Below are 13462 nucleotides of genomic sequence, written 5' to 3'. Positions count from 1 at the left end.
AATACTTTCAGATGAAGTGTTGTTCCTTTCAGAAGGCCGACCTGGCAAAGCATTATACCAGGATGCTTGACAGATTCTACATCCTTGGTGGCCTTGATGATCCCAATATGAAGCAGGTGTTCCTTAATTCCTTCCCTGAACCTTTAGGCAAGGATGCCTTGAAAGCTCTGCAACACCTTGGTCTCAAGCTTGACCAAGCTCCTATTGGCCGACTTTACCAGGAAATTTTGAGTGCCCTCCAAAAACTGTGTGATCAGCAGCAGTTCTTCAAACAGTGGGGGAAAACTACCCACAAGATCACTGATGCATGCGACACATCTTATCTCAAGATCAAATGCAAAGAGAACAACTGCTCTTGCCCCCCCAAAGAAGAAATCACACTTCTCCAAATACAAAACTCACTCCAAAGAAGCTCGTCCCAAGCATAACCGTTCCAAGAAACGGTTGCATCGCCCTTCTTCCCAGAAGTACAAGTCAAAAGAAAGAAGTTCCGCAACAAAACTTCTACTCGATGCTATGCTTGTGGAAAAACAGGACATTTTGCCAAAAATTGTCCCGATCAACAGAAGAAGGCCAAGCTCATGCACATGCTCACTCAATTCTCCATTCAGGATGAACCAGAAGCAGATATAGAATCATTATACTCTATTGATGATGATTTCTCTCCAGATTTGCTATTTGCCATTGAAAATTGTGACGATGACTCCGACTCACCTTTAGATACCGAGTCCGATGGATTTGACCCCATCTACCCGATCATCTCCAGAGATCCTCCAGATCTTCCCCAAGCTCAGCCCATCTCTCAGCCCATGTTAGCAGTGACCAAAACCCCTCTTCCTCAAGCACCGATGTACATTTTCGCCACCATGTGGGATCGCCCAGTCAAAGTTATTGAATATTTTGATACAGGGTGTTCCATGACAATCTTAGCCCCTCATGTCATATCCTTTTGGTATTGGAAGCCCCACAAGAAGTATTTCATTGCAGCTGACGAAAAAACCTTCTCAGTCGACCTTATCTCTAAAGGTCCCATTCGTTTCAAGATTTTTTTGACCCTTACCCTTAGCCATACTGTGTTAGGTTCTTCTCTCCCCGGCCGAGATGCTCTTATTGGATTCGACCTCCTGTGTCGACTTCCCCATCTCCGATTGAGCATCCATGGTATCAGCTATAAGAAACAATTCCTCCCTTTGACCAATGTCTCTAATTTGCTACTAACATCTCCTCTTGCAGATATCAAGCAGCAACTCATCTCTCAATGCAGTGCCAATTCTCACATTGAGTTTCTCACCAAGTGCGACCATCCCTTATGGCAAAATTCGAACTTCTTTATTCGTCTTCCTTTCAAGAAAAATGAAGATGCCAATCCTACAAAGGCAAGTCATTCAGGAATGAAGCCTGAACATCTCACCCTCGCTCGCCAAGAAGTTGCCCTTCTCCAAGCCCAAAACCTCATTGAGCACACCTCCTCTCCTTTGGCATGTGACGCATTCTACGTCAATAAACATGCTGAGCAGACTCATGGTAAACTCAAGCTGGTCATCAATTACCAGCCTCTCACGCTTTTCTTGCTGACGATAAATTTCCATTACCCACTCGTCCAACACTTCTTCTCCAGCTCTCCAAGGCAACTATCTTCAGCAAGTTCGATCTAAAGGCAGGTTTCTGGCAACTTGGCATCCACCCAGATGATCGTGCCAAGACAGGATTTTGCATTCTAGGTTATCATTTCTAATGGACTGTCATGCCATTCGGTCTTAAGGTTGCACCTTCACTGTTTCATAAAGCAATGCTTCGGGTCTACGAACCCATCCAATCCTAGGCGCTTATATACATTGATGACATTCTTCTCTTCTCTGCGACAGAAGAAGATCATCATCAGCTCCTTTAGCGGTTCCTTGACCTCACTATCTAGCACGGTATCATGCTTTCCCCGAGCAAGATGGAAATAGCAATGTCTACAGTCAATTTCCTTGGTGTCACCATTACCAAAGGACAGTTTCATCTCCAGCCTCATATAGGCCGATCACTTCGTCAGTTCTCTGATGACCCTCTTATAAGACAATAGTTGCAGTAGTTCCTCGGTATTGTCAACTACATGACAGAATTCCTTCCAAAGTAGATTCAGTTTACCAGCCATCTTCATCGTCTTCTCAAGAAGGACCCTCCTTCATGGTCTCAAGTCTATACTCAAGCTATCCAGTCCCTCAAGAAGCTTGCACAGACACTTCCCACCTTGCAGATCCCATCCACAGATCTCCGTATCCTTCAGTCTGATGCCAGTGATACCCAATGGGGTGCAGTCCTATTAGAAGAAGCTCCAGACAAGTCCAGAAAGGTTTGTGGATACCGCAGCGGCGAATTCAAGCCCTCAGAACAACATTACCACTCCACATTCAAAGAAATTTTAGCAGTCAGGCGTGGTATAGAAAAGCTCCAGTTCTTCCTCATCGGTCACACCTTCCAGGTTGAAATGGACATGATCTCCTTCCCCAAGATGCTCCACTTCAAGCAGAAGATTCTCCCAGAATCTCAACTCTTACGATGGGCTCAATGGTTCTCTCAATGGTCATTCAAGGTCAAGCATATAAAAGAAAAAGACAACTCTTTAGCTGATTTCCTATCAAGAAACAAACCCCCTGTTTCATCTTCCATCCCTGTCCTATGCATGCCCTTATACCCTAGCTCTTCTTCCTCCTCCGGTCCAGACCCTGGTTCATCTTCCTCCTCTGGACCACCACCCATAGATCCCCTAATCTCTTTACTCCCTGCTCTTCCACCACCCATACTATGTGAAATTCCCCTCCGAGCATTACAAGCCAATAGTATTCAAACCTACCAATCTGTTCTAGCAGCCATTATCCACAAAAATGGCCTCTAGTTTGATTGGGTTGTCTGTCATCCCGACTATCCTTTCCTTACTCCCTTCACCATTCGTGTCCCAACCATGTTTGACAAAGACTGTGTAGTCTTTTTCTGGCACCTTTTGGCAGTCCACAAAATTGCTATAACTTTCTGTAAACCCAGTCTTCTCCACTACTTATGCACAATCTCTGCTATTTTTGCCAATCCTACTCATACCTATTTCTTCCGCCTCCAGCGTCCCCAATACCTGGCCAGATTCCTTCGCCTCTTCGCTCCAGTCTCCCAGTGGATCGCCATGCTCCAGGATCTCCCTAGTGACGATTTCTATGTCACGTACATATTCCACCGTCCTCCGGACTTTATCCACCATGACCTGGTCTCTCCACCTACCCTTGACCACCACTTGGTTGCCTATGACCCCATCTTTCTTCTGCACGGAACCCACCAAGAAGATATTTTCTCTCACCGTGATGACACTGAGAGCACTAAGGAAGGATGGATCACCTTCATGCATACCATATGCTCCTACAATGATGTGAACCCCAGCACTTTGCCAGCCTGTCTCGTACAGTCCACCAGCACAGCTTGGGAAGTCAACCATCAACTACAGCATCCTGTCATCCACCACTTAATGCAGCACCACGTGGAATTCGAGATCGACCATGCTTTAGATGAGTTTATCCCTTACTCGAGTGATAGTGGTCCCGACACAGACTAAGAAGTCTTAAAGTAACTACAGTTTGTTAAAGTAATCATAGTTTGTCTGCCTAAAGTAACTACGGTTTGGTTGTAATGATTGTAATCATGGTTTGTTTGTAACCATAGTTTGTTTGTAAGCCTATAAATATGGTTCGCCCCCTTTGTATTTTTCAGAACAAGTTTGGAATGAAATTATGAACAGTGTCGACCAGCACACCAAAAGCCCGGACTTGTGGGGAAGGTGCGACACTAATTACATATGCAGTACGTCCCTACACGGGTCCCACCACACTTTTGCAGCACGGCGCAGTGCTGCCAGTACAGCTGAGGACCATGAATGCTTCCGCAGTGATTCGATCACGCGACCTCCTGGCTTTGATACCAACTATATGAATAGTGCCGACCAGCACACCAAAAGCCTGGACAGCTTTAACCGGGCGGGCTCGGTCCGGCCTGGCGGTCTGGGCCTAGAATTGACACCCCTAGAAGATGCTGATACTCCCTCCTAGAGAAAGGGAGGGAGGGGGACAATCAGATTTTGTCCTAAATAATCAATGTTTTTTTTTTTGGGTAATAAATAATCAGACTTGCAAACAACCGTTGGCTCGGTTGGCTGGAGGCATTGCAAGTTGATGCATGCCCCCCAGGAGGTCAAGGGTTCGATTCTCCTAGATTGCATATTGTGCCAAATAAAAGCACCTTTTTGCCCTTCCCCCCTCCTCTCTTAGTTGTAGATTGTGGGCTTGTCTTGGCCTTCCCCTTAGCTTGTAGTTGCCCTTTGGCCCTTGAGTAGGATAGACTAAATAATCAATGTGAACTGTAAACTACTTTGCACGGAGCGTTGACCAATTGTCTTCCTTCTTCTCTGATGGAGAACTTAGATGTTGCTGTCTTTGATGGGTCCAACGCTCGAGATTGATTAAAAAGGACCATATTTTTTTATAACTAAAATAGAACGGAACTATCGGATAATTTTGTAAAGAAATATTGGAAAAATTGGCGACAAACGAAAGCGAAACACACGGGACAGCTAGAGGGAGAGGGAGAGGGAGAGGGGGAGAGGGAGAGAGGCAGAGAAGTCACGGAGAATGGAGAAACAAAGCGAGACGAATGGTGATGTTGCAGAGGCCAATAGGCCCGTTCGTGTTTACGCCGATGGAATCTACGATCTCTTCCACTTCGGTCATGCTCGCTCTCTTGAGCAAGCCAAGAAACTGTAAGGATCTAACCCATCTTGGAAATCGAAATCTCAATTAAGATTTCTCTTGGTCTTTACTTTCTTATTTATTGGATTCTTTGATTCGTTCGGATTTAGTTTCGGAGTTACTGTTTTGCCTTTTGATCAATATTTTTACATGGGTTTCTCTCTATTTTTCTGTTTTCCTCTTTGGAGGGTTTTCCCTGCAGACGTGATGTTTCATCTAATTTGATCACTCATACTTATTCTCTTTTTCTCTGTGTCAAATTTCTTGGTGTTTTTGTCTACCCCATTTCCTAAACTTGTTTATAGTATTCTGTCTCTCTAGTGTTTCCTTTTGGGTATTGTCTGTCAACAATGTTTGTTTTGCCTGCCCTTTGTTTTATGCGATTTTGATAATTTGTACCTGTGAGAAGGCAACCCCAGTTGAAAAATTTGTGAACAGATTTGTAGTCATACTAACTCCGTCACACCAAGAATAGTATTTGATAGTTTTGTTGGACAATTTTGTATAGATTATTAATTATAAGAGATCATCGGAATGAAGATACCACTTTGGATGGGAGGATTTCCGCTAGCCACTTAGGAGAGCTGTCTGAAGACTCTGAACCTGAACCCTAAGGGCTTCTTATTATGCTATCACTAATAAAGGACCCATTTTATCCCATATCTTCTAAGTTGCTGGAAATCTGCTTATAAGGGAGTACATCAGGCTATTGATCTTCCCAAAAATGTTTCTTGTCCTACACCTTCTTGAAATTGATTTCCTCTATTAAACCTTAAAATAATTTTTTTTTTTTAAATTTTTATTAAGTAGCAAGGTCTTGTGGATTCTAGTAATTCTAGTAGTGCAGGATGGAAATCCTTCAAGAGTTTGCAAGTCTGGGGGTGCAAATAAGTTATTGAAGGGTGGGATCTTATCTCCATTTTGAGGGTCATGCCACAAACCTTATTCCCCTCCATATGGGATGGGACAATAATTTCAAACTTCTCAAGTGAATCTTATGGTTTTTCAAAAGCTCAAGCTAATCTTATGTCTAAGCTAGCAGGGAGTTGTGGGATTAGATGGTGTTATGAGACTTCTTATCACTTTTTTCTTTTTTCATTTCAGACTTCTCATCCCTAGTGAGAGTCTTAATGTGTTTATGCAAGTACTTCCTCTCCTCCCCCCTCCTGTCGTGGGTGACTTTAGACCTGGCTTCTGCTGTTGGATATCTAATTCTTCCACAATAGGATTATATGGTTATTGGATCCGGTACAGTGGGGTAGAACTAAAGTAAAAAAGAAAGACGAGCTTAGATCAAGTGATTCCTCTTTGTGACTACAGCCAGCACTTGAAGCACAAAACCTCCTTATAAAGGGTAGGAAATTTTGATGTTTTCAATAGAACCTCCATAGAAGCCCGAGTTATCCTAGGTGCACCTTCTAATACATCCTGTCTAACCCATTTCATTTTGTTGTGTCATTGGATCTTGGAATCTAATTTCCGGCATTCTTACTTAATACCTTGATGACATAATTTGCATCTATCCTTCGTGTAACATTTTCAATTGACTTAAATTCTTCTACTTTTATCATTCTTCATTCCTAAATCCTAGATTTGCCGAACCCTAGCTGACTCCTAATTTCCTATTTGGCTCTTATCACTCTTTCTTATGGATCTTGTTTCTTTTTCTTAGATGTTCTTTTGTCTATAGTATGGATGATGTAGATCGAAATATGAAGAAAAAGATGCCAAAACACTGTTCACGTGAACAGTGTCACAGACTCAAAGCCTCTTATTTTGCCTTGGTGAGAATGTTATTAGAAGATTCTGTGGGGCCCTAGATCAGATTGCATGGTGCTTTATGCGTGGGGATTTAGGAGTAGTTTAGTTTCTATTTTGTTAGTTATTTGTATGTAAGTCTTTTAGAAGCCAAACAGACGATTTAATGAAGTTGATTATTATTGTTTGAGCGAAGAGCAAAGTTTTCTCTTGTCCATGTGTGTGACATGAAGGGCTAGGAGGCCTGGCTGAGAGAGCCAAAACCCTAAGGCTGAGAGAGCCTTGCTGGTGAGAGCCGAATTTCCTTATCCCTTTATCTTCTTCTCCAATCGATCCCCTGCTACTGTTAATTGCTGTGAGAGTGCAAACTATTGCTGCTGCTACTTCTGTGAGACTCCGAAATCATCCCAAACATCTACAAGTTCTGTTGTTGCTGCTCGAAGACAAGGAAGATCACTTCCCACAGCTGCCGGCTGCAACTTTTCAAGTTCTCTGCGGCTGCAATCGAAGGACCTGAACCCAGCAGCCTTTACCCCATCGAGGGTGATATTTGGAGGGCTGAATCAGACCTACAGGAGGCCCAGTCGATCCCTGGTTTGGAGTCCAAACTCCTGCTGGTTAGCCAGATCTCATCAAACCTTCTATTTTCAAGTCTCCGTCATATCTCTGCAACCATTGACCAGATCAGGCTGAGATTTGGAGGGGTTTCTTATTGCTGTCAGACCTTCCTTCAATCCCAGGTTGACATCAAATTGCTGGCTGGTTTGCCTATTATTTGTTACCTTCTAATTCTGATCTGCTGCAACTATTAACGATCCTACTGTAGAGTGTTTCTTAGCTGAACCTCGTTTACATCAATGGAATTCATGCACATCCACTCCACAGTAACACACTTCTATATTTTTCTCATTTAAATTAAATTGGAGGACTTCTCTACATGCATTGTGGTATGGTACTGAAGTTGATCAACATCTAATCTTATTTTGAACTTGTAAAATCTAGGTTCCCAAATACCTACCTACTTGTTGGATGCTGCAATGATGAAATTACCCACAAGTTTAAAGGCAAAACTGTCATGACTGAAGATGAGCGCTACGAATCTCTTCGCCACTGCAGGTTGGTTTGTGTATGCTTTAGTTTGCTTCCTGTTAATAAAATTTCAGAAGCTGTGGATATTGCTTTTAGTAGGAAATGTCAATTCTCAAATCCTAATTATATTCCAGAAGCAAATTTTTTTTTTATTGTTAACAAATTTAGGTAAGTTATGTAAACTTCCCCACCCCTTCTTTTTACATGTCATTCTGGCAATCGTGGAGCATGAATATGCTGACTGTTTATTTGACACAGATGGGTCGATGAAGTTATTCCTGATGCCCCGTGGGTGATGACACAGGAGTTTCTTGACAAGCATAAAATTGATTATGTGGCTCACGATTCTCTTCCGTAAGGTTAATCAGCCCATATACACACCGTCACATATATAGTTCTGTGGTTTGGTGCTATTGTTTTTAAGAAATAATAGTCAAGTTGTCTTCTGTGCCTCTTTTCCAGTTCTTAAAATCCTAAAAGAATCATTGGTGCGTGTTTTTCTTAAACTTAAATCAAATGCCAATCATATCAAAGTTCATTCGCTCCCCATTTTTCAGTTTTACAATTACAGTTAAATTGAGCACCCCTTGCTTTTCTGTCATCATATATAGCTAATTACATGTTTCTGTATGGAACTTATGCAGTTATGCTGATGCAAGTGGAGCTGGAAAGGATGTCTATGAATTTGTAAGTTTTGGGTGACCAACTTCTTCTTCTTCTCTCACTCTCTCTCTATATTGTTCATATCTCTTATGCTGTTCAAATCTTGTGTTGCCAGGTTAAATCCATTGGAAAGTTTAAGGAAACCAAGCGGACTGAGGGGATCTCTACATCAGATATTATAATGAGGATGCTTAAAGATTATAACGAGTATGTGATGCGAAACTTGGACCGTGGATATTCAAGGAAGGAACTGGGAGTTAGCTATGTGAAGGTATGACTTTGTTCCAATTTATGCCTTTAAATGGCATCGGACTTGTTGATGCATGCTGTTCTGGAAATGATTTTCTTCCAATTGTTCTTTTTTTGGGTGAGTGGACTGTTATTATTCTCTATGTTTCTTATCATCAGGAGAAGCGGGAAATGATTTTCTTCCAATTGTTCTTTTTTTGGGTGAGTGGACTGTTATTATTCTCTATGTTTCTTATCATCAGGAGAAGCGGCTGAGAGTGAATATGGGTTTAAAGAAGCTACATGAGAAAGTGAAACAACAACAAGAAAAAGTTGGGGAGAAGGTATGTGTAATTGTATATGTTTCGAATGTACAAGTGTTAAATAGTTTTCATTTATGCATTTGTGTGTGTGTGTGCATGCGGTGGTCAGATGCTGAGCAAGTAGGGTTATTATATAGTATGAAGTGTTCCAGTTGATTACTTTGTTTTGTAATGATATTTCCGATCAACTTTAGTACCATACATTGTTGATGTTCTCTTCCCTATTCACATTTGTCTAATAATATATAAATCAATGATGAATTGATGGAAAGGTGTATGTATGCATCCAAAGTCTGAAGAGTTTAATGTTTTAAAATGATGTCCCTTGGTTTTATGACATCCAAGTGTACTGCTAAAAGAATCCTTTTGTTTTTTTTCTCCCTTTAATTGAAAAGAAGTTTCAGTTGTGTTGCTTATAATGAATAAAAATTGGATATACACACACATGCATGCATGCACAAGCGAATTTTGGCATATTGTGATTACTGCTAATGGGCTATGGCTCACCAATGAGGTAGTCCATTAGCAAAATATATAAGAACATTATATGGATGAGGGATGTAACCATATCTAGTTTGGAAGACCGTTTGTTCCATTTACAGAAATAGAATCAAGGTTTTGTGGTTTTCCATCTGTAAGAGGAACTGCTTTCTTAATTTCTTGATTGATTACCAGTAGAAAAAGTAATGAACGGAATTGTTCCCTAATTTTTACAGATACAAACTGTCGCAAAAACTGCTGGTATGCATCGTAATATGTGGGTAGAGAATGCAGATCGCTGGGTTGCTGGTTTCCTTGAGATGTTTGAGGAAGGTTGCCACAAAATGGTTAGTTCCTTGCATGCAGCAGTTTTAGAAGTTCTAGATTTCTTCCCCAATTAATTTGACATAGCATTTGTTGTTTTATTATTTATTCCTTTTAAATCAGGGAACTGCCATCAGGGACCGGATTCAAGAGCGGTTGAAAGGACAGCAGGTAAGGGGACTCATGTATCTGCCACATGATGATGATGATGATGTTGAGGATGATGATGAATACTACTACGATGAAGATGATGAGGATGAACAATACTATGATGATGATGATGATGGAGAAGATGAAAAAGAAGAATACTACGATGAAGCAAATGGAAAATAGGTTTTTTCCCCCCTAGATTTTTTTTTTTTTTGGGGGATGAATTCCCTAGCTTATTGATAGTAGGTTATGTAGTATGTTGGTATGTGGTGTTAATGTAAAAGTATATCTATTCGGACATGTAGAATTGATTATTGAAGCCTCAAGATCATAGTTTGTTTGCAAAGATAATCATGAAGTTCGAGTTTTTAACTTGGAATGGGAAAATTTGTTAAATAAATAGTTTTAAACTTCTCTTCAATCAGGTCAAAAAGAAAATGGAAAGCAAATAGAGCATACAAATTTTATTTTATTTTTTGGTGGGGGGTGGTGGTGTTGGGGGGTTTTGGAGGAGAGAAGTTTCATAGTGCTGGGCTGAAATTTAACAGATTCGATCTGTAGAGGTCTGAGGAACTTATTCATTATTAAAGCGTAATAGTTCTGAGGAACTCCAAATTGCAGAGGAATTTCTTCATTGTTAAAGTGGAAATGCTGCTACTGCTTATCCAGACTGTTACATTAACTCAACAAATTACTGGATTCTAAAAATGGTAATCACCTGGATCCTCCTGGATGGAGGTCAACAAGATGGTGCTTACTGTATATATAACTGTTACAGGTAGCAAATGTTTGAAGCAGGGCTGAAGTCTGTATTGAATGAATTGAAAAGTTAACTGGATGCTGCGTTGCTTAACTTAAGGAATCATGAGGCTTATTGGTTTAACGGCATTAATTGAAAGTCTATATGTAAAAGACTAGTCTGCAGAAAGAGAGTTGCAGCTGTAGGTGAGGTGGATGGAGAAAGCCTCATTTTTTTTTAATGGAAAAGAAAGGTATTAAAAACTGAAAAGTCATTTACATCCCCATGCACAACACTGCACTTATCCAATGTGTTTGTTTTTATGGCAAGCCTGGTGAATAAGGAGGTTATGCAGCTATCCACATCATTACAAAAAGTGAAAAATTGTTCTAGGGAGTCTTTATGCTCTAAAAAAATATAATAAGAGTTCCACAGATTATCAGGAAGATCATAGTTTGTAATAAAATTCTATAACTTCAGAGAAGTATTAATCCAGATATGAACTTTATGCCATCCAAATTCACAAGCCAGATGGAGTCCCTTAAGGATTCCTCGCGCCTCAGCTTCCAAACTAGTCCCTGTCAAAACACTGTTGAGTTAAACAAAAAAACTGGAATGATTCTGCAAAATGCCGAGGGCCCATCTTGACCTGTTCAAAAATTTAGCTATGAAAAGATACATTACCATTTTCAGCAACACTGTGTCAAATCCTTTGGGAGGGGATTGGGGACAAATTGAGATCTGCAATCCATTTGTTGATGATATCCAGGAGTTGACAGGGATTTGGGTGTGAATCCTTCATAGCCACTTTGTTCCTGTTGTACCAAATGAAGTATGTGGTAATTGCAATGATGTTAAAGACCCATTTTCGTAGGATCTTATTCGGTGAGAGGATAATGGACAGGTTCAAGAAAGATCTTTGGGTGCTTTGTAAGTGAAATAATCAACTCTCAAATCAAGAGGACATGCTGACCAGATACCCGAAGAAAATTGGCACTACAAAAGAGCATGCCAGAGGGATTCTTGAGAGATGTTACATAACGAGCATAGAGAGTTTGCAATGCCCCACTTTGATAAAAGTTACTTTACTGGGATCCCATCATGGGTAATTCTCCAAAGGTGGAACTTGAACTTGGGGTGCATCTGCAGTTTCCAAATGTAATTCCACCAACCAAATATAGGATGAGGATGGTTTCTGATGTTGGGTTAGGAGTTGGTGAGAAGGAATTTAGATGCCAATTTGGTGGAGAAACCACCTGATGATAATTTACACCACCAAAAATCATCATCATCATCAAAAAGAGGGATTCTCACATATGTATACCCAATGGCAATTCTGTAATTACATTATGCAATCTCCAATTGATGTGAAATCCGAATCAAAATACCCAATTTCATTCGGAATGGATCCATCCAAGTATGCAATAGGCAATAGCAAGAGATAATGGTAGAACTGTAATTTAAGTGAAAACCATATACATGCATAAAGTAAGGTCAAATTTATGGGAGCAGTGGCAATCTGATAATAAATCAGAATTTACAAAGGATCAATTTGATAATTAAAGAGGCAATGGGACATGATAGGAATTACCATTTATTATTTAGGGATGAACTTGAAATGATTTATAAAATAAGGACAAAAGTAGATAAGAGAAGATGATAAGGGTATAATGGAAAACTTAATGAATAAAATAAAATAATTAATAAAAGAATCAAGTCTCTTGAGTCACGCAACTAGAGAAAAATAAGAAACACATTCTTGATAAATCGTGGACCAAAGGATTGGGTGACACATGACATGGGAAACCAACTCATAAAAGAAAAGAATTGATCGCAAAAGTTAAGGAGACCTGACTGTCTTCTACCTAGGGATGTAAATGAATAGTCAAAATCCATTTTCGTATTTGTGTTCGTTTTCGTTTAGCACTATTTGAATTTATCTGAAAGTTAAACGGATGCGGATAGGTATAGCTATATTTACATGTAAACAGATAAAATATCTGATCCATATCCATATCCATATCCATATCCATATCCATATCCGTTTAGCATTATCCGAATTCGTTCGAAAGCTAATCAGATGCGGATGCGGATATAGCACTATCCGAGCCGAATCCAATCCGTTTACATCCCTACTAATTCTCCCTCTTGACGAGTTGACGGTCACGGTTTTGAACCAGCGGAAACAAAGGGGAAACCAATGTAAACCTTCTACTATCCTTCGATCAAGAGGAGAAAAACCGGCGGTAGAAAAACAAGAAAGGAGGGCGGAACTCCAACGATAAACTCACCGTCGCTGCTGGATTCATCGGAGCAGTTATGCATCTCTTCCTTAGCCCTTTTGAAGATGCTCAAACACAGCAGAACTGACAGCCATAGCTATTACGAATCTCAAGAATATACCAGCAATCAACAACTATTGATCGATCAACAACAAATAGCTCGAATCAGCAGAATCGATTAAGCAAATCAATGTAGTATAACAAAAGCAAATCAGAGGCACATGTAGCGAATCAGCAATAATAACTTCGAACCAGAAAACTCAAACGATAGCAGATATTGATACAGATCCGCAGCTATGAGAGAGAACACAAATCCAGGCCAACAAACTTCAACAAGATGGAAGAATTCATCACCTACCTCCAGCGTGAAACTCCACCGTGAACCAGAGACGAAAACCATAATAGAGATAAGGGAGGCGATAACCAAGGTGGAAAAAACTCCAAGAGAACCACAAGTTGAAGACCACCAAAGGGTAGCAGCAAATTAAACGACTACAATAACTCGATTCAGCAAACCCAACAATACCATCTGGGATCTTCTACATTGTTTGAAACCCAAGGTGGTTAGGTTAATCATAGAGTTTAAATTATTTTCTTATAATGTAAAATATTTATGAAAATACCCATTTGTCTAAATCACCTCCTACAACTTTTCTA

At 40.4% G+C, this 13462-nt stretch overlaps 1 protein-coding gene across 4 annotated transcripts; it reads left to right on the top strand.

Moving 5' to 3' along the window:
• The first annotated feature begins 4589 nt into the window (after window positions 1–4589).
• Window positions 4590–10191, top strand: LOC122639988 (choline-phosphate cytidylyltransferase 2-like). Of its 4 annotated transcripts, none has more exons than XM_043833059.1 (9): window positions 4590–4620; window positions 4652–4780; window positions 7530–7643; window positions 7875–7970; window positions 8261–8303; window positions 8395–8550; window positions 8771–8851; window positions 9547–9657; window positions 9758–10191. In XM_043833059.1, exons 2-9 carry the CDS (start codon window positions 4653–4655, stop codon window positions 9965–9967), a joined length of 939 nt encoding a protein of 312 aa, XP_043688994.1. In that variant the 5' UTR covers window positions 4590–4620; window position 4652; the 3' UTR covers window positions 9968–10191. The 4 variants fall into 4 exon arrangements, with proteins under 4 accessions (XP_043688994.1, XP_043688995.1, XP_043688993.1 ...); XM_043833060.1 differs by lacking the exon at window positions 4590–4620 and having other exon boundaries at window positions 4627–4780; window positions 9758–9847; window positions 9890–10191; XM_043833058.1 differs by lacking the exon at window positions 4590–4620 and having other exon boundaries at window positions 4627–4780.
• Window positions 10192–13462: the final 3271 nt, after the last annotated feature.

The sequence above is a fragment of the Telopea speciosissima genome, chromosome 9 (genome assembly GCF_018873765.1).
Source record: "Telopea speciosissima isolate NSW1024214 ecotype Mountain lineage chromosome 9, Tspe_v1, whole genome shotgun sequence".
NCBI classification, from domain to species: Eukaryota; Viridiplantae; Streptophyta; class Magnoliopsida; order Proteales; family Proteaceae; genus Telopea; species Telopea speciosissima.
Note: the sequence above shows the minus strand (reverse complement) of the source record. Positions and strands in the feature narration are given on the sequence as shown.